Source organism: Syngnathoides biaculeatus, chromosome 22 (genome assembly GCF_019802595.1).
Source record: "Syngnathoides biaculeatus isolate LvHL_M chromosome 22, ASM1980259v1, whole genome shotgun sequence".
NCBI lineage: Eukaryota > Metazoa > Chordata > Actinopteri > Syngnathiformes > Syngnathidae > Syngnathoides > Syngnathoides biaculeatus.
This window is the reverse complement of record NC_084661.1, coordinates 12,002,204-12,023,707: the sequence shown is the minus strand read 5'-3', so window position 1 is coordinate 12,023,707 and position 21,504 is coordinate 12,002,204. Positions and strand designations below refer to the sequence as shown.

Here is a 21,504-nt window from a genome sequence, read left to right as displayed (position 1 = left end):
AAATTAGTGACGTCATTAGAAACCTATCCATAGCTTTGTGTTCCGACTATATTTTACATTGAGTCGTTATTTTTTAAGAAAAGATCACTTCAGTATATTTTTAGGGGTTAAATTTTAATTAAAAGTTATTCTAATGTATAATGTTGTGCGCGTAATTCCTGTCAAACATTTATTTCCCCGCCCCCCCCAAAAAGAAAGAACACGTGAGCAGCGTCGCAAATGCCTGTCGTCATTTGCTTGACCCCGCCTCCTGGCTGTTGGTCAAACGTTTTGACCAATCAAAATCTCTCGCGCGGATTTTCAAATTTTTTCAAAAGCACTATCTTCTCACTGAAGTGCTATCGTTCCGCCAAAATCGTAAACAAAATAGTCCCTTTCATAGAAGCTGGAGAGAATTTTACTTGGACTACCTAAAAGTGTTTTAAATCAGTAGTTAAATGCAATAGTTTTTAAAATCACCGTGAAATTTACTTTAACGTGCCGTATTGGTGGGAATGGTTGTTTTGTACGGTCGGGCGGAAGGATACACCATCCGTGCGTTTGAAGAGGAACACCGGCCGCTTTAGGTTAGCTAGGCGTAGCCGAAGTCACTCGGGTTTAGTTTGCGTTTTAAATTATATAAACATTTTTAGTGAACATTTACCAAAGCCGTAGGCCGCGTGTATGGATTTCTTGAGGTCGACGTGTCGTTGAAAGAATCCAGGTAAGGGTACAACTATAGCTGCAACTTTGCTCATAAAATTGACGCATTTCTCTTATCGTGATATTTATTTATTCGTATTTAGTAATGTTACCAACATTCCACATTGATAGAATATGGGAGCTATTACATTATTCGAACTACTACTGCGACTTTAGTTAAATCCTAATAAATATTAAATCTGTAGGTAAGGTCCAAATCTGCTGTCTAAATTTTAATGTGTCGATCAATGCTAATTCGTCATTTGTTGCTTTCTAGTAGTTGCTATGTTTCTCTCCATCAAAGGTAACGTTGCCAGAATGCCACTACATGGAAAAATAGTTGTGGTTAAGCGGAGCGGAGGAGACGGAACCGAATTTCCTCTCACTGCCTCGTGCTTGTTTGGAAGGTGAGCTCGAATGCACGATTCGCGGATCATTCGCTACGTTTTGTCGAGTCTCGTTTGCAGCTGGTGAAATTGCCAAACTTGTACTTAAAACTCGTCTATTGTACTTTAAATCTTTTTTGCAAACTTTTAAAGTCACGTTGGAGTCTCGGGTTAATGCCCAATATAAGCCATTTGCCAAGGGGTGGGACATTAGACTGATGTCGCGTTGGCAATAAATTATTTTTATTTATGGATTATATTTAAGGTATAATTATTTACTCAAGGAGCAGTGCTCTGTTTTTTTTTGTCTCGATTCATCCGTCCAAAACAGGCTTAACCCCCCACCCCCCAAAAAAATAACACTGAAGCATTTTTGCAACCCCAGCATATGTTCCAGACACCCCAAAATATTACGAAATACATTTAATAGAATTTAATTATAAAAGTGAACAGAGGGCACTGTGAAATTAAAAAAAAATACTGGACTCCTGATGCTGTATGAAAGACAGGAAGGATGAAATGTTGTTGTTTGGAAGGGTAAACTGCCATTTTTGTACTTTTACCTAAGTTTTTTTTTTTTGTTGAATTGTATTGTTTCTCCTCTTTATTAAAGGGTCGGAACCTCGACCTTTATTTTGGTGTTTTTTTTTTTTTTTTGTTGTTTTTTTTTTGTTTTTTTCTTTAACAGTAACACTCAAACCTGTGCATGAAATGGGTGAAGAAAATGAACGGCCAAGTCGTGTTTTTTAATATATTTTTCTTCAACAGGAAGCCTGACTGTGACATTCGTATTCAGCTTCCCCAAGTTTCAAAGGAGCACTGCAGAATTGACTTGAATGAAAATAAAGAGGTAATAAAGACACTGAAGATACGTTCCCATTTTCAAGGCTACTAATTTGCTTCCTCATTGGGAGGCCTGATGTATGTTATAAGGCTCCTTCAAACCCTTTTCATTTGTTTGTATGGTTTCTCGTAGGTTATACTAACAAATTTGAGCTCAGTAAATCCGACCTGTGTCAACGGAGAGGTGCTGCAACAGCCTGAGCGTTTGAAGAATGGCGATGTCATAACCATTGTTGATCGTTCTTTCAGGTGTGTTGTGCAAAGTTGTGGAATAGGTACTTTTAAGTATACCCTCCTACCGTTAACTGTTTGTATCATGTATTGTGAACCCCTGATAAATCTGTTTTTCGTCACATGGGGTTCTATGGAAGACAGTTTTGACAAAAGCACAGTCTAAATTGAAAATGCATTAATGCATTCTATTAATTTCAGGTTTGAGTATCCGCCGGCACCCACGCCGAAGAAATCTATCAAAGGATGCAAAGGTACAACCCCAGACCATCATCTTAAAGATGGAACTAACCACAACATCCAGCGATCACTGGAGCAAACCAAGGGGGAAGACCCCACGGAGGACGCTGACACGCAGCAAAGCAAGACAGTGTCTCCTTTTAACGAGCTCTATCAAATGATCAGAGAATCTCTAGGTGTTAAGACGACCCCTTACAAATCTGCTGGTGTCAGAATCCAGACTCCATTGAGGAAAAGTAATGTTTCCACTAAAGGCACACCAAAAGTGGCAGAGGCCACAGTCTCTCGTGCTGAAGCAGAGAGTGAAAACACAAGTAACGCTATCCCGACATCCGACCTGAAGCGTCGGACTTCTGATGTGAAGACTCCTGCTAAAAATGCAGCAAATATCAAACCTGAAGCGAGCTCTCCACAGACACGGCAGCGTGTTACTCCTCAGACGTTGAATGTCAGCGATGTTGCTGAGCGCGTTTGTACTCCGACACCCAAGTCGCCGATGAGACGCAGGAGCAAGGAGGCCACACCGCCCAAGCAACATGACAAAGTCATGTCCAGTCCGCAAAATACAAAGTCGCCGGGAGTCATTGGGAAAGGTAAATATTCAAAATTGTTTTCTTCCGAACTGAAGTTAATGTCTTTTTGTTTATCACTGAAGGGGTTCCTAAAAAACGCAAAAGTGAAGAACTTGACTCGCCGGCATCACAGACGAAGAAGAAACGGGTTTCTTTTGGAGGTTACCTGGTTCCTGAGCTGTTTGACAAAAAAATGCCCCCTGACTCTCCCCTACGCAAAGGCGAGAATCCACGAAGGAGCCTCTGCCTCAGTAGACCTAAACAATCACTGCTGAGACGAGCATCAATCATTGGCCTGCTAAATGTAAGACTAGAGTTGGTCCAGCCTTTAGTTTTTAAGATGCAAATGTGCTATTTTGACAACCGAATTTGTTTTATGTAGGTGGCTGAAAGTCCAACAAAAAAGAGCTCTGGATCTCCAAAGGTTTCTCAGAAGAAATCTACTAAAGGAAGCTCCCCATCTCCAGGAAAGAAGAGTCCAAAATCCAGGACACCTCCTCATAAGTCTCCAAAATCTACACCGGCGAAGTCGCCAAGTCCCAGCACACCGTCCGCGTCAAGATGCTCTTCGGAAATGACATTACCATGGACACCGTTGCCCAAGTCAGCCAAATCTACACCAACCTCCTCCCAGCGGGCATCTCCTGCTATAAAGTCACTAAAACCCAATATGCTGTCTGCCATTGTGACAATGTTGGGGGATAAAACTCCCAAATCGAGATCTTCCCCAACATTTTCAGAAAAGACATCGAAGACGCCTTCGACTAAATCTCCTAAATCTACACCAGTCTCACCAAAGTTGTTGTCTCTTACTCCAAAACTCAACACACAGTCTGTTGAAGCTTCATTGTTAGTTGAAAAATCACCAAAATGGAGATCTTCCTACCCGGCTTCGTCTGAAGCAACGTCAAAACTCAGCACACCGAGGAGACGATCTTCCTCCAGCAAGAAATTAGAAACTCCTTTGACTGTTGGCCCATCTTGCAAGGAAACACCGACCAGCACAAAGAGGGCATCCCCCAGGCCGAGCACTCAGGGAATGGGCAACAAAACACCAGTGACAACGCCCCTCGGCTCCCAAATGAACGTTTCGTCCGCACAAGGACGCTTTTCCATCTCTCGCATCGAAACTCCTTCACCGATGGCCGAAGTTGCCACCGTGGATCCAGCGCAGTCAGCCACGGTGACACCCAAAATCCCTCTGAGAAGGAAAAGCATGAAGAGTTCTGCACGCAAGACTTCTTTGGCAAAGAGTGCTATTAGAGTCATGATCAGAAGAAGTGGCATTTCACGGGCATCTATGAAAGGTATCTTTTCACCGACCAGTGGGCAGTAAATACATTGATCATTTAGCATCTTCTTCTCCTTCTTTTCCTTTCGGCTTGTCCCGATTAGGGGTTGCCACAGCATGTCATCTTTTTCCATCTAAGCCTATCTCGTGCATCTTCCCCACTAACACCCACAGTCTTCATGTCCCCCCTTCACCACATCCATCATCCTTTTCTTTGGTCTTCGTCTCGCCTCTGGACCCGTTTCTTCACTTCCTTACCACACTCTCCATTACATGATGCCTTTAAATCATTTTGGGTGGCATCTTTCCATTTGCTGTCATAGTAGTAGATTAGAGCAAACACTCATGCAGTGCACTGCTTAATTAACCTTTTTTTTTTCTTCTGTCGAATTTAAACTCCTTTCATTTGACTTGATTAGCTCATTTTCCTCGTTTCAGCAATAACTTCTTGGGCGGACACCGTCAAATTCGGGCAGGTTAAAGTCCAACCGCCTTTCCCAGCCAAAAAGATCGTAAAAAGTAATTTAGCAACTACGAGGGTTGTGAAGAAGATGGTGTCCAGACCACAGGTAAATCGACATTCAAGGCACAGTTAAACCTGGCGGTTTGGTTTCTCGCAGTGACGTGTCCTGATTATGTTCTCAATCTGTTAGACCCCTCGAAGAAAGCAGCTGGCCCACGCGAGCACCGGACATGCAGAGTCACCTGTTACGATCGTTATCGGACGAGCTTTCAAGCAGAAAGTTACGCCCCCAACCGGTGCTGCACCAAAAGTCACCTGCAACACACTCATCTCAAAGGAAAACATGAAAATGGACGAGGATTTATCTGGTAATTACATTCATGTGCCGTCGTAGAACTTCTGAAATTGTCGTCGCATGTACTGTAATTTTATGTCGTTTTAAGGAATCACTGAAATGTTTAAAACGCCTGTCAAAGAAGCAGAGAGGAGATCGGAAGCCAACAAGAGCACCACAAAGGGACCATTGCTAGTTAATGAACCGTCTGTGCTCGAGCCTTCTGTGCTGAACACTCCCGAGGAGCCGGGTAAAGTCTGCTTTGACTGAATTCGTAATCTTGGGGAGGGCAAATTGCAATGGGGTATTTAAACCAGCGAAAAAATAACAAACTTGCTCATTTTCAGGTGAAATGGTCGTATCCCCACTCACTCTTGCGTCGACCAGAAAAGCAGGCCGATACAATAAAGAGGCAGTGAAGCGCCTTCTGAACTGCAGTCAAGAATTCAGTTTCAACAGCGACCTCTCTGGTATGCAGACCAGGAATGATTCTGTTGAAGAGCAGTGCACAGGAGTGAAGGCGAGCGACGTAGCAACTCCGAAGCAGAAGCCGCAACCACCAGAGTGTCTCACCGGTGTGAGGAGACTCATGAAGACCCCAAGACAGAAGGCTGAACCTGCTGAGGATCTGGGAGGAAAACTCTTGAAAACACCAAAACAAAAAATTGAGCAACAGGAATGCCTCACCGGCGTAAAGAGGATGATGAGGACCCCCAGACAGAAGACTGAGCCTGTTGAGGATCTGAGAGGAAAACTTCTGAAAACTCCAAAGCAGCAGTCTGAGCAAAAGGAATGTCTAACTGGAGTTAAAAGAATTTTTAACACTCTGAAACAGAGTGAATGCATTAGAGGAGTTTCCATTGTAGGTCAGAATTGGAAGGAAGGAGAAGTTGCTGATGTTTCTCTGAGTGGTATTCCAGACCTTCTGGACACCGCAGCAAAAGATTCGCATAACTTACCAACACCAGCTACGGAATCGCAAGACCTACCAGAACAGACCAAGTCAGCAACTCCTGGAGTGAGCAACTCCCCGATAGCGAACCTTGCGGGTACCAAGCGAGTAATGAAAACGCCTAAGCAGAAAAGCGCACCTGTTGAAGATATTTTTGGAATTGAGAGGCTTATGAAGACTCCCAAAGTGCGGAGTGAGCCAGTGGAGGAGAACTTCGGGATCAAACAGCTCATGAAGTCACCCAGGCTTAGGGGCCGAGCTCCCTTAGAAGATTTTGAGGGACTTCAAGAGCTCATGGAGGAACCCGTCGAGGTAACGATCTCGATACTAGTACTAAATTTTTAAATATTACTGGACATTTTATGCATGTGGTACTTAAGGCTTTGGCCACCAAAGATTTATTGTATTTTTGGAATCTCACCCCCCAAAAAAGACAAGAATATTTTGTATGTACCCCATTTGTTTAAGCATAGTATACTGATATTATTTATTCATGGAAAAAAAAATTAATCCGATTAAATATTTGCACTTGCATTGCGAACAATATTTTTGCAAGTTTGGGTTTGAACTGAGAGGAAATCAACGTGTGGTTCTGTTAGTTTTTCCCCAGGAGACACTGATCCCGCTAGGCTCATTTGGGGGTTTGGTCACGTGACCTTTGCGCTTGTGATGTTAATTTCGGTGGATTTTAGCGGACTGAGTTTCCCATGTCAGTCTGTGCCAGAAACTAATTTGGAGCTGCATGCTAATCTCTAAATTCTATTTATCTCTTCCAGTTTAAAGATCAGCCTGCAAGTTGTTACTTGGATGAAACAAAAGGTATGTTTTTTGTGGTTTTATTCATAAATAATGCATTACAATAATTGGGCTGTATTACCATGCAAACTGCGTTACACCCCTGGATGTTCACTAGTTTTACATTTTACTCAAGGACAACCAGAAGAGATTGTGTCATCCGGTGTAACCCGTGACATGCCACAAGTTGACATCACAAAAGGTATGGTTTTACTGTACTTGTTAATAGTTTGCAAAATACGGCAATTTATATATCTGAAGTATGTGTCGTTCTACAGCTGAAAGCCCCCCAAAAAATGACTGGCTCAGATGAAAGTGATACTAATGTAAATATTCTCCATCCACATCTTGTTTTATAGAGATAACTGAGGTTTTGGCAGAAGTTCCCAATGTTGCTTCTGAGTCATCAGACACGGAGGAAGCAGTTTCACAGACTGTAATTGAGGATGCACCAAGAGTGACAGAAATGGACATGGCTTCTCTTGAATCAGCCAATACAATGAAATCAGTCCAAGGTGAAAGGACTAAAGTAGAGGATGAACCGATGGGAACAAAATCTTCTTCAGATCCTGTTGTCTCAGCTCCTGTCAGAGGAAGAAGGGGGAAGAATGTAGAACGCACTGAGCCACCTGCAGAAGAAGCCGTGGCTGCCCCTAAAACGAAAAGAGGAAAATATGCCAGGAAGGTTGAGACAGTCCAACAGACTTTGCCAGAGCCTGAGATTGAACAGAGTCTCCCAGTGGATAATGAACCTGCAATGAACAACAGTGTTGGATCTTTGGAAAAAGAGGCTGTGAAACCGAGAAGAGGAAGATACGCCAAAAAGGTTGAGACAGTCCAACAGGTTGCCCCTGCAACGTTCCCAGAGCCTGAGATTGAGCACAGTCTCCCAGTTGATATTGAACCCGCAACGAACAACAGTGTTGGACCTTTGGAAAAAGAGGCTGTGAAACCGAGAAGAGGAAGATACGCCAAAAAGGTTGAGACAGTCCAACAGGTTGCCCCTGCAACGTTCCCAGAGCCTGAGATTGAGCACAGTCTCCCAGTTGATATTGAACCTGCAATGAACAACAGTGTCAAACCTCTGGGAAAAGAGGCTGTGAAACCTAGAAGAGGACGATCTGCCAAAAAGGCCTCGGAACAAATTGAAAAGGTCCCTGAAGCTGCTGCTGAAGCTTTGTCGGAGCCTGACAGTGAGCCAAGTCCCTCTGAGAATATTGAACATCTAATGAGTGACAGTAGCACACCTTTGGAGAAAGTGGCCGCGAGGCCCAAAAGATGTGCCAAAAATGCCTCAGAACCAATAGAAACAACGGCTTTAGCTGCGACTGAAACTTTGCCAGAACCGAAGAGTGAGCAGACTCTCGCAGTTGATAGTGAACCTGTAATAGATCAAAGTGTTGCACCTTTGGAAAGCGAGTCTGTTAAGCCAAAAAGAGGAAGATATCCCAAAAAGGTCTTGGAACAAACTGAAACAATCCCTGTGGCTCCCACTGAAATTTTGCCGGAGCCTGATATTGAGCCTCCAGTGAATGAAAATATGGCACCTTTGGAAGAGGCTGTGAAACCCAAACGAGGAAGAAAACCCAAACACTTTTCTCAGTCGAAAGAAGCTCAGATTTCCTCCTGCAGTGATGTTTCCCAAGATAACACTGCACAAGGTAGTGGACATTGTCCTCCATTAATTGTTGATGTGATTAATTTTTCATTGTTTGGTGTGGAGTGTACATTGACGCAGAATGATATCGCTCATTTGCCTTCTCCAGTTTTAGAGAGCGGTGGTGACCACGAGGAGCTGATGCCAAGTGAAGACCAGGAAAATAAATCCTCAGATCCTGCTAAGGGTTTGCTAGAAGTCAAGACTGCAACAGAGAAAGACCTCGTTGTCGTTCAGAAGCCTGTTCGAGGCAGACGTGGCAAACTTGTAGAAGATACAGTTGAGGAAGAGAAGCAGGACGCAGCTTTTGAAGAACCTCACGTCTCAGCTCCAGTCAGGGCCAGAAGAGGGAAGAGAACCGAAGCAACCGCACCACCCGCAATTAGACAAAGTACCAGAAATAGAAACGCAAAGACAAAGGAAGGTGCTTCTGATGCTCAGTCTGCAACGGTGCCAGAGAAAGATTCAGAGTTAAATTTGGTGACCGAAACTTCAGAAACTTACACTAGGCAAGATGATGTCAAAAAATCTGATGAGGACTTAGTCAAGAAGCCTGGTCGGGGCAGAAGAGCTAAACAAACACCTATTGAACCCCTTCAGCCAAAACTCGAAAAAACACCAGAGAGTGAACAGCTTTTTGTTTCTGAACAACCGCTGCTACCAGCACCAACTGATAAAACGGGAAGAGGGAAAAACGTGATCTCTGAGACAGTCGAGCTAGAGGAACTTGTAGAAGATGAAGTCATCTCTGAGGAAACCAAGCTTCAGTCCAAGCCTCTCGCCAGAACCAGGGGAAGAAACGCAAAGCACAAAAAAGAGCTAGATAATAGTGACAGCACCTCCACGCTAGCGCACTCTTTACTCCAGGAGATAAAAACATCAAGTGATCAAACTGTTGATGTGGAAAATCCTGTCCAAGTGCAAGTTGATGCACCACAGCTGTCCGAACCAGAGCACATGAGCGAAAACACTTCCAGCAGTACAAAAACAAGGCGAGGAGTGGTAGAAAAACTGAAGCAAGAAGCAGTTGCTCCTGGATTACCAGAGAGCCCAGATGGTCCGATTGAGACTCCAACAGAAAAACCCAAACGAGGAAGGCGAACAAAACAAGTGGAAGATCGTACCGCCCCAGAAAAACCAGAGGAAACTAATATTGGAACAAGACGAGGGGCAGGGAAAGCAACGCAAGAAGTCGCTGTTGAATCTGCAGAGAACAACGATGGTCCTGTTGAGACTCCAACAGAAAAACCCAAACGAGGCAGTAGAGCGAAACAAGTTGTTACCACCTCTGAAGTCAAGGAAAAACCTGAACCTGAGCAGAAACGGCAAAGGGGAAGAGGTTTGAAAGCCAATTTGGAAAATGAGACCCCACAAGTGGTACCGGCCAAGAGAGCACGGCGAGGGCCAGCCCCGGCCAGTGAGGAGCCTAAAGAAGTTCCAGAGCCAGCTTCAGTCGAACCGGTCAAAAGGGGAAGACTACAAAAACTCTTAAGATCAGTGAACTGGAACCCGGAGGTCGAAGTCCACGAGGTTCCAAAAAGATCCACGAGAGTGGTGCGAGGCAAGAGGTCGAGCCCCAGCGATGACGCTGAGACTCGAAGCCAGAGTGAGTCAGAGAATGCTGATAAAACTGAAGAGGACCTCTCAGAAAAAGCGGTGGAATCCCAGCCTGCCAAGAGAGCCAGGCGAGGGGCGAAGGTTGCAAATGAAGCGGAGTCCACTAGCAAGGTTGCCACCAAGGAAGCTCAGGATACTCAGGCTCAGCCCAAAACACGAAAAGGAAGATCAGCTAAGAAATGAGCACCTCTGTATAAAAGCTAATTGGAACGCTTTTGTTGTTGTTGCCATAAGACTTTTTAAATTGGCTGTTTTATGTAATAAAAAGTCTTTTGGGTTCATGTTTTGGATTGGAAAGTCAGCACTATTTTTTTTTTTTTTTTTTAACAGCAGGGAACTTTATTTTTTACTTCTATTTCATTCCTCATCTGCATTGCAGCTGTCTTATTTTGGGGTTAAAAAAATAAATGTGCATTTGAAAAAAATCTCTAATGACGCCATCCCTTTTTTTTAATGGAAGTAGTGGTGTTAATGGGTTAAAAAACATTAATGGATTAAAAAGTCGATATGGAATCAATGTATTGTTATCGTCCGTTCTTAAGACAAGGTGGAAGAGTTAATCATTTTTAATTTTACGTTTAAACCCAAAGTTATGTTTCCACCGACTTTTCCTTACAACCAATAAAAAACATAACCTATAATGAATTTTAATTTCTATTTAGAATTCATACCTATTTGTATGGTGATTTTAATTTGTCTATTTTTATTTTGTACGCGGAACCTTTGAGGCGGAATTGTAACGACCCGGAAGTATTTTCGAGGCTGACACGGAACAAACGTTTCTTTCACGTTGGAGGGAGATTTGAGAGGCGCATGGATGACGCTCTTCTCCTTTGGACATTTTGATGTCTTTTTAAACTCACCCTAAATCAACATTTGGCATGATGGAATCAGAAAGCGATATTAAAGCGACGTCGAGAGGTTTTCACTGTGTCCTGTGTAACGTCAATTTACCCAACCGTAAGCAACGCTATTGAGATTTGTATTATTTCGTTAACTTGTGTTACTGAATTATCCCATAAAAGTCAGACAAGTGTACATTGTACAGATTTTTCCGTTGGTTGTCTTTGTATTACAATACATTTAGTAATTAGCTACTTATGAAGTAACGGTAACATTCGCGGTGGTCGAAATGAGTAACATTTTATATATTAAGACGAGTTGTAGCGTCCATTTCATTACGGTTCTTGTTTAACCTGACAAATATTTACAACCCAAATTGTAATATCCCATGAAATTGTATACATATATTCCTAATTTCAGCATCTGTGTTGTCCTGTGATGTCTAAACTCCCCAAGGGCTTAAAAATTTGCAGTGGCGGCAAATGTATATATATACTTATTTTACTACATTAGTATTAGGACTATTTTTCTTTCCTTTTTTGTGTAACCAAGCATCATAAAAGGGGAAGACTGCTCCCCCTTATTTATAGAATTGATCCTGAGGTTGATTTTATGAAGCAAAACACGTCTGCAGTGATCTGCAAAATTAAGGGGTTAAATTAAATTAAAATTATTAGTCAGCATCGCTTGTTAGTGAAGACCGTGGGACATAAAGAGGGCCGAAATGTACCACTGTTCCTAAAAAACTATTGTTGTATTAGGCTATTATAGATGAACTGTATGTCTTCACACTTGTAGAGATGTTATGATCACAGTGTACAGAAGCACTGGAGTTTGAAATAAAGCAAGAACTCTAATATTTATGGCGAGTAACACGTCCACAATACATGTACAGGAAGATTGTCACCGTCTTTCAATCCCACCCAGCTCTGCCTTGCTCAACCCTTCCGGCACATCTCCCCCACCGCTGGTCGAACAGTATAGCACCCATACCACCAGAAGTAAATAAAAGAGCAACAAGCAACGACAATCGAACCGTGCAGACATTCCTTTCGTCAGAAATGGTGCTTGGCATACTTACCACAGGGGTCATTCTCCTTCCGATGCACGGACTAATACCATTTTAATTAATCTTGTCATGTAGATGACAACTATTCTAATGGTTGTAAGCATTGGACTTGTATGTACAGTAATATTTGCATTTTCTAACATTTTTCTATATTTCCTTCAATGATTTTTCTTCTTCCGCACCGTTTAGAGTCGAGCGTGGATCAGCACGTCAAAGGGCGGAAACACCAGACCTTAAGCAATGTGCGGACCACCAGGAAGACCCAAGAGCAGCACAGCGTGTTTGTCAGCGGCCTCAAGCCGGACATCTCGCAGGCTGACTTGGCTGACTACTTCCACCAATTTGGGACAGTTTCCGATGTTATCATGGACAAAGCCAAGGTGAGGCGATACGTACATACATAATGAAATAATTGGGATTTTTTTTTTACTTAAATTATTTGCATCTACAGGGCGTGTTTGCCATCGTGCAGTTCAGTGAGACGGAAAGCATTCAGGCCGCCTTGTCTTGCGTTGAGCACAACATGAAAGGTCTCAAACTGCGTGTCAAGCCCAGAGACAGGAAGGAATTCAAGTACATCCCCAAAAAGAAGTGTGACCTGCAGAACCTGCAACAAGTGCTGGACCACCTGAAACCGCAACTCTGTCAGCTGCCTTCTGTAAGTAATTATATACAATATAAATGTTTTTAAGGGTTAGTTGTGAAATCTGTTTTCCTGAAGTTGAGCTCCACTGTCTGTGGAAGAGGCTTTCCCTTATCTAATACTGTACGTTCTTTTTTGGAAACCTAAAATAGTCATTACATAAATCCACCTGCATGTGGTTATTGTCAGCCTTAGTGTGGGTCTTTGGTCTGGTCCTGAGAATTACTAAAAAAAAGGGCTTGTACCAGAGGCCTTGAAATTCTATGATGGTTGGTATGCTTTAAGAAGTTCAGATAAGAGAGGTCACTACCATAAAGAGTTTTCTAAAACTGTAAAATCAATTCTGAATCTTATAGGGAGACATGCAGGTTCTGTAAAATTAGTGAAATGTGACATCAATGGCACTTTAAAAAGCTCTAATGCACAGGTGTCAAATTCAAGGCCAGGGGGCCAGATCCGGCCCGCTGGATAATTTTTTTGTGGCCCGCGAAGGCAAATCATATGTATCGACTTTCATGATTTTTGTTAAAATCTATACCAAAAATGTCTAATTGTCATATCATAAATGATAACGTTGCGGTATTACAAGCATTTTTGTGTTATCAAACAACAATAGTTGAAAAACCTGTTACTCTCAGTTTCTGATTCCAAAACAAGTCATAGTTATAGTCATAACGACCCTAGCAGTAAAATGTGGCCCGTGACAAAAATGAGTTTGACACACCCGGTCCAATGGGTTGCGTGGTATTTTTATGGGTCGTCGTCCAGGTCAACGCTCAGATGCAGTACATTGAGAACCGCTTCCAGCTCGGAGAGCCAGAAAAAAAGGCCCGAAACTTGCTGGTGCAACTCTTGCAGGAGGTCTTTGTGGAGTTTTTTCCAGGTAAAGAAAATCTTTGTAATATTAGTTATTTCTATTTTCTAATGGCAATCATTCACATACTTCCTGCCTTTTTCGATGGGTTTCAGAGAGCCAAATTCTTCCCTTTGGTTCATCTGTCAACACGTTCGGTGTTCATTCCTGCGACCTGGACTTGTTTCTGGATTTGGAGAATACCAAAGTCTTCCAGGCCCACGCCAAGTATACGTCAGAGGTCTGACCTTCACCTAAATACATTGAAGTCATGAAATGGGTGTGCATTTTCCACTTTGGAGTGATTTGTCTTCCTCTCGCCCCAGGCAGCCGAGTGCATCTCAGAGGACGGGCGCTCCGAGGACTCCATCCTGTCCGACATGGACCTTTCCACGGCCTCCCCCGCTGAGATTCTGGAGCTGGTGGCGACCATCCTGCGCCGCTGCGTCCCCAGTGTGCACAAAGTCCACGTGGTCAGCAGTGCCCGTCTTCCAGTGGTCAAATTCCATCACCGGGAGCTCAACTTGCAGGGGGACATCACAGTCAACAACAGGTCAGTGTTGGTAATTTCGAACATTTTTTTTTTCATGCACAGGATTTTATTTTTTATAAGTGTTAAAGTTTTTTTGTTTTGTTTTGAAACCTGGTCTTGTCTTATCAGACTGGCTGTAAGGAACACCCGCTTTCTTCAGCTGTGTTCAGGAATAGAAGAGAGACTCAGACCTTTGGTGTTCACCATCCGGTACTGGGCCAAACAGAAGCAACTGGCTGGTAAAAAAAAAAAAAATAAAAAAAAATATTTTTTTACTGCATAGGTGCACTCATTGGGCCTCATTCACTAATAAATGTGTAAATGGGAAACTTTAATAACCTTCCTAATCTTTATCCAGTTTTCAAAAAGATTGGTATAATCAGAACGCCTGTGAAACACTGAAACTATGTACCCCAAATATATCTCAGGTCAGATTATTGTCGAGAGTTGCAATAATAATTCATGCCCCCATTTGCATTTCCTGCTGTTTGAGTCACAATGCTGGACTTGCACACAGACAGCCAACATACAAACATAAATGGAACAGGATGAAAGTAAAAACGATGTGAAGTGTCCCTTTCACGGTTATTTAGTTGCCTTATTGGCAAATCCATGGTTTTATGTTATTCATAAAATAAGTTTTATTAATGACTAATTTGAATCCGTTGTGCATCTTTCATGCGTTGACATTTTTTTCAAAAGGCGATCACTACGAATGTGCATGCATTGTTTGAGGAGGGTATAAATGTGTTTCCTGAATAATATTGACAAATTCAAGTACGAACATCTTGATAAATCACTGATTTTTGCATATGCATAATTTAGGCGCAAATCTGTGCATTGGCACTTTTTGTCAATGAGGCCCATTGAACATTTGTTTTCTTGTTGATTCATATTTCGGTCAGCAGATGTCAGTAGAGGCTTACTTATATATTGTTTTCGTTATTTTGGATTCATTTTGTGAGAAGTTATCGTTCACTCCTACAATGACCCACAGAGCATTTATTCTATGACGTGTCCTGTAATATTTGTTACATTAATCTTGCTCCCTAAATCCCTCCCACCCTAAAATTGGTGCAAAATGTATGTTTTCCCATTAATCTCATTAAATCATTGATTTATTTTGCACTGTATATAATAAATAATGTTACATAGTTTTATTTAATGTGTTAATTAAAATTCAATCACATATAGAAAAAAATTAAACATGAAAACTAACTTTTTTTATTTATTTAACCCTCATCTGTAGATGTCCTGCCCGTTTAAAAAGAAAAACAGTTTTGGAAGCTCAACAGAAAGATTTGCACCTTGGTTTTTAGAATTAAAAAAAAAATAATAATTTTGATTTTGTAAGTTAAAAACACGGACTAATAATACTCATCTAAAATAAAAGTCCAACTGTGATTGAAATGTTCTTAACGGAAGAACATTTGCTCATACTTGATCTTTCTGAAGATGTATTCCATGACGCCATGAATAAAATCTTTTACAATTAAAAGAATTACAATACAATTATTACAGATCCACAATAAATCCTTTAATTCAACAACTAATCAAATTTGAAATTAGTCGACAACTTCTGATAACCGATTAATTGTTTAGATACCCTGTTTAGCTTAAAATTGTTCCTGACCAAACCACAAGATAATTGTAATCCATTTCTGCTGTGTCGATTTGCGATATCCTGTTTTTGAATAAATTCCAAAAATATTTTTAAAATCTAGTTCTGGTGATTAATTAGAAAAAAAAAACAATAATCACATTACTGCATGATTAAAATAATGGTTTGTTGCAGCCCTACTACATCCTCAACTTGTATTGGCTGTCCACTTTCACCTTGTCAAGCACTCTTGTGTTATTTGTGTTGTAACACAAAGGTAACCCGAGCGGTCCCGGTCCACTCCTCAACAATTACGCGCTGACGCTGCTCATCGTCTTCTTCCTGCAAAATTGTGAGCCCCCCGTTCTGCCCACCGTGGACCGCCTTCAAGACATGGCCTGTAAGTGCACACATCGGGAGCGAATCGTTATAATGCGACAAACATAAATGCTGAATAAGTGTCGCAATGGTGAGAGTGTTATTATTTTGTGTGTTTTGATATGTGAACAGTAGGATGCTAGTACAACATATTCAACTAATATTATATGTTTATGAATAGGTCAAATTGACTCATATATTGACATGATAATTACACATTTGGGAGCGTGGCTGTCGTGTACAATCTCCAATGTGTGGATGTGTTCATTGACCTTGTAGGTGAGGAAGAGGAATGTGTGATTGAGGGATGGAACTGCACCTTCCCCAGCCAGCCTATTGCGGTACCCCCCAGCGCAAATACGCAGGATCTCTGTAAGTCACCAAAAGTCGCGTGTAACTACAGAAGGGTCCCCCGCCCCCCCCAAAAAAAACTGCTGGCAAGAGATTAATGTAGCCTCACTTCATTAGTCGCTGACCAAAACTCAAAATGCGGCCATTCACAGTGCCATTTTTTTTTTTTTAAATGAAATAGTTATGAAGTATAACATTATGAAATAGTCGCTGAGATGATATTCTGTCATCGTTTCAGGTCAGGGGGGTTGCCTCCTCTGAGTGTGCCTGTAAATGCACAGCGCGGTCATTTCTTTAAAAAAATTAAATAGAGCTATAAGATGGCGCCAGAGTGTTCAGATTTTTTTTCGCAAATCATTTTACTCTGTACTTTGTGATCATACTAAGAGTTGAAACAAATTTGATGAATGCAGTACCTTTCATTACTTTAGTATAACCGTTTTTTTTTTTGTTAGTTTAGCTGTTGATGTGTGGTATGATTTATTATTTTTTCTCGTGTAAAATATGTGCTTTGAATCCAAAGTTAGTATAAATGATCAAATGAACGTGGTGTGTTGTGTCAATCCAGGCACTCTCTTGGCTGGTTTCTTCTCCTTCTACGCCAAGTTTGATTTTGCAAGTAGTGTCATATCTCTGAGGGAGGGTCGTGCACTCCCAATCAGTGACTTCCTCGGTCACAAAAACGAAGCGGAGGAAAAAACCACCAAGCCCCATCAGAGTGGACCAAAACTGAGCCCGCTCAACGTTTTGGACCCCTTCGAGCTTTCCCACAACGTAGCAGGGAACCTGAATGAGCGCACCCAGAGATGCTTCCAGACGGCGTGTCAGGAAGCGGAGAAGTACTGCCGCAGCCTTCAGTACCTGCGCAAGTCCACCAAGGGGAAGTCGTGGGGCCTCGTGCGGTTATTCACGCCCAACGGGGGAGTTACACAAACCAAACCGGACGAGCTGAACATCAGCATTCCTTTCAAACCAGCCGCACTCTCCGAAGCCCTCCGTAGTCAGATGCACGTGGCCGGAGATGATTTCCGGCTGGTGTGGTTCGAGAAGGTGTGCGCTTCTGTGGAGCGTGTTTTTCAAAGCGCTCTCAGATGCCACCTCGCGTTCTCAGGTTTTGAGAATTTGGCCGCCGCCGACGTGTCAGTGAAAATGGAGACCAGCTCGGGCTCCCTCAACACGTCGGCGAATGACAGCATGGAGTCCCCCACCGACGAGCCCGCGGTGGGCAGCAAGCGACGACTCTCGGTCGGCAGCGACACGTCCAGTTCCCCTCAAGGAAAAAAGCCGAGGATGTCTAAAAGGGGCAAGCGGGAGCCCCCCCACTGGCTGTGGGTGCAGAAACACGGCGTATGGGCCGGCAGGAGAAAAGTGAGGCGCGAGCTCATCAAAGACAGCGACCTGCGGCCCGAGGGCAGCTGCTTTGAGCTGGAAGCCCAAGTCACAGATTGCATCATCCAGAAAGAAGAGGCGCTCAAGGAACCGCTGGAGTTCAAAGTTCACCCCCACTTGGTGGGTGAGACGGAGAGCACCAAGGCAGTGTTGAGGTTGGAGCCACGAAGCGACCAGACCGGAGTTTTCCAGGACTTTCTTCATTTCCTGGAACCTTTCCTACCCAAGATGGTGGAGTCACTATTGGAGAAAGAAGCAGCTGGCATCTAAAATGACTCATCATGATTATGTTTTTGAATTTTGAGTCACAATGGTTTGGAGTGGAACCTGTAGAATGGGGCATCCTGACATTATATATAGGGACAGTGTTTCCCATAAAAGATGAACTTCCTCTTTCACTGGCCAATACAGGATACACTATAACTTTTCCCGGACAACTTAATGGGTCATCTCTGAACAATTGAACGGACGCCCAATTATGTTCACTGTTTCAATACTTTTTGGAGAATTTGCTGTTCTGCAACAAGGTGCTGAGCTGCGAATTTCCCAACTGGCTTTTGATCCATCAGATTTCCGAGCGTGTCCACCGCTGTGCCTTTCTTTGACTCTTACGGTCACTGTATGTCTTTTGCAACCTGCTGGTGGCCACTTGGGCCTGAGAACATTCTGCTTGAAGCTCAATCGTTAGGTGCCGTCTTAGTCACGTGATGTCAAAATACATCCATTCAAAAATTGAACATTAGTTTTCAAGTCATCCTCAATTTCCAACCAAAAGCCCAAATACCTCAAACTTTTTCAAAGTTGTTTATTGACTTAGATAACGTTAAATTGAAGAGAATAATATACCTGTAATGGCATTCAAGAAATTATTCATTTTATTACCTTCCATTATCCTAACTAAAATTCTTCTGACTCATCATGTTTTTGAAATTTTTGTACGTCCAGACGATTAATTTTTATTCTTCAGAACTTAACGTTCATTTGGCGTTACAGTGGGGCCTTCAGATACGAGTTACCCGACTTATCAGAGTTTGAAAATTCAAGCTGTGGTAAGATGTTTTATTTTTCATTATATTGTTTTGACTTGCAAGCAAACATTTGAAATATGAGCGCTGTATGGTGGGAGTCATCTCGAATGACTTCCCAACATGCAGCAGTTTGGCGTGATGACCAAATCTTGAAAAAAAAAAAAGTTGAATTTTACTGTCAAACTAAACATAAAACAATGATAATTACATCTTATGTATTTCAGTAATCTTTACCTTTAGGTCTGCAATGAATAAATTATGGACAAACTTAATTTCTTGCTTTCCATTTATGCTGTTACTGTAGTTTGTTTTTGATCAAATACAATAGATGTACAATGCTGTTTTTATTTTTTGTTGTAAAAAGAAACATACATTTTGTGATAAAAGTCTCATGTCATACAGCATGTGATTGGTATTTGTTTTAGTAAATCAGTGGTAGTTTTTCATATTATGGACGGGCGGGCTGTACCATTGCTGTGGCTGTTTTAGCCAATGAGCTCGGTTGCGCATCCAATGCGGACAAATGAAAGTAATTACTCAGTTAGGCAGATGCTTTTATTGCAGCAGGTGAGGGATCCAGTGAGGTGATTGACGTCATTCGTCAAGGTTTTTTTGGAAATGCAGACGTGCAGCGACGTAGTTGGGCTTGTACAAGATGTTCATGTATCTTGGGATTTGTATTTCTGAATCATAATCTTAAAAAAAATAATAAATGTTTAAAACTAATATAAATAGCTTAATTTGATGATGTATTCAAAAATATTGGTGAAGTACTGTAGTCCCCCGCTAGTCCTACTGTGAATAGTAGAAAAAAAGAGATGGGAAGCACCCACCCAAAAACTTTAAATAATTGTTTACATTAATAGTTTAAAAAAAATGAAAAAAATTTTCTGTGTGTGTTCTGGGTGGATCTTTTGTCATTATTTGGCTGAACAACAAAGTTAGTTCTTAGTACTTAGTTCTTCATAGTTCATCTTCATAAGCTAAATTACCAATATTTTCCCTTTGATCTTCCCTCAAAAGGATCCGCTTTCCATCTGTGACGCTTGCAGCTATTGTGATATTACCCTTCTTTGTGATTCTTTAAAGGCGCTACTGATATACGACCGGTCTTACGGACTCGCACCTTTAAGCCAGAAAGTCAACGTGATTGATACCAAACTGTGAGTGTTTGCAAGAGGTGGCTCAAAACACGAAGCATACTTAAAGCACCAATGTTGTTCCATTAAAAAAAAAAAAATAAAAAAAATCTGCGATTTGCTATCTAGAACGACTCAATTTGCTGATTGGAAATTGATCATGTTTTGTGTTGACTGTTATTGCATTAGTTTTAATTACTTCTGAGAATCGATTTAGGTCGGAGCCTGTCCCAGCTAGCTTCGGGCGAAATGCAGACTACACCCTGAACTGGTCACCGGTCAGTCACAGGGCAGATATCGACACCATTGCCGAGCGGGAATCGATCCCACACTGCCTGCGCCAAAGCCAGGCGTGTGTACCACCGCTATGCCATCAGTGACTCAGGTAAGATCATCATCCTTATTTATGTTAACATGACATTAATTGTGACAATCATTGTTTCTGATCACACCTTTCAGACGAGGTTGTTATTATTCCACCCCGTTAGTCACGTGGTATGATTGTCAGGCCGCCACTGACATTTTTTTGTGTTAAAAATGTAGGTAACAAGTCATAATGTGTCATTGTTGATGTAATTATGCCAGCCAATAGATACAAACACAACAAATAAATACTCTTCCACTAAAAGACAGAAGTTGCTATTGACCTGTTTATCAACCTCGTCACTTACATACAATAAAACAAAAGTCATACCAATTGGCAAGCAAGAACAAGACCACCATCTTTTGCTAGCTTGAACTCTTAATAGCCGCTCACAAGAGCAAAAGTTCCGTAACTAACCGGCTAATTTTAGCTCCTCTCTGACGTAAAGCGACCGTAGACTTGTCAAGATGTGTCACTTCAACGTACTTCCTTGACGTCACTTACTAGTTTTGTGTCATCCAGAGCTTTGTCGCTATCGTGTAGCATCTAAGGGTGTTGCAGAAAGAGTACAAACAACAACAAAAAATGAAAATCCCTTGTGAATAGCCACTGGTAAATAATTAGGTTCACTGTAATTTCCTTTGGGACAATTATTGAGGAATTCAAAAACACTTGATGACAAGGCTTATGGAGGAGATATACAGAAAGTCCACGATGGTTCCAGCCTTGAAATACTTTTTGCATCATGAATAGCGCCCTGACTAGTGAAATTGAGAACCACCACGCCCCAAATCAAATTATCAACCTTTTTCCCGAAGCCTCGTAAGGCCGAGGATCACCTGCGTCGTCCATCATAGTTACCTGGAGCTGCCGGCCAGATCATAAACGCATCAGTACGTCGGGGCCGCCGCTGTAATCGGCCCACTACGCTTTCCTGCAAAGACAAATGGTTCTCGGTGAGGGGCGGGCCGGGCTCCAGTAGCTGGCCGCCTCTTGGGACGCGAGAATCGCGGGGAGTCGCTGCTGTTCAGCAAAACAACTGACGTCTACGCTCGCTATATGTCGGTAAATAGCCAGTGTCCATATCTGGGAAATATTGCTGCTACTCCGCTCTGATACTAAGAGGATCATTTCAGCACAACAATAATCTTCAGATCACCGGTTTGAGTCAATTTGAATTGTGGATGGCAGGCAAATTTTTATTTTTATTTTGACGTCATGGTTCAAGCATGCTGGCTCGCTATCACATAATT

General features: G+C 42.2%; 2 protein-coding genes across 2 annotated transcripts; both read left to right on the top strand.

The window, feature by feature from the left end:
* The first annotated feature begins 387 nt into the window (after positions 1 to 387).
* mki67 (marker of proliferation Ki-67) lies at positions 388 to 10,418 on the top strand. The gene is made up of 15 exons (XM_061810698.1): positions 388 to 703; positions 986 to 1,088; positions 1,836 to 1,917; positions 2,044 to 2,159; positions 2,343 to 2,974; positions 3,037 to 3,257; positions 3,336 to 4,260; positions 4,683 to 4,813; positions 4,898 to 5,075; positions 5,151 to 5,291; positions 5,389 to 6,305; positions 6,770 to 6,812; positions 6,925 to 6,990; positions 7,148 to 8,449; positions 8,555 to 10,418. Exons 2-15 carry the CDS (start codon positions 1,000 to 1,002, stop codon positions 10,243 to 10,245), a joined length of 6,534 nt encoding a protein of 2,177 aa, XP_061666682.1. The 5' UTR covers positions 388 to 703; positions 986 to 999; the 3' UTR covers positions 10,246 to 10,418.
* A 389-nt stretch (positions 10,419 to 10,807) lies between these two features.
* On the top strand, positions 10,808 to 19,976 carry tut1 (terminal uridylyl transferase 1, U6 snRNA-specific). The gene is made up of 10 exons (XM_061810961.1): positions 10,808 to 11,022; positions 12,164 to 12,354; positions 12,426 to 12,632; positions 13,386 to 13,500; positions 13,587 to 13,711; positions 13,797 to 14,023; positions 14,132 to 14,241; positions 15,880 to 16,002; positions 16,260 to 16,352; positions 16,900 to 19,976. The coding sequence occupies exons 1-10, from the start codon at positions 10,944 to 10,946 to the stop codon at positions 17,988 to 17,990; spliced, it is 2,361 nt and encodes a 786-aa protein (XP_061666945.1). The 5' UTR covers positions 10,808 to 10,943; the 3' UTR covers positions 17,991 to 19,976.
* The last annotated feature ends 1,528 nt before the right edge of the window (positions 19,977 to 21,504 follow it).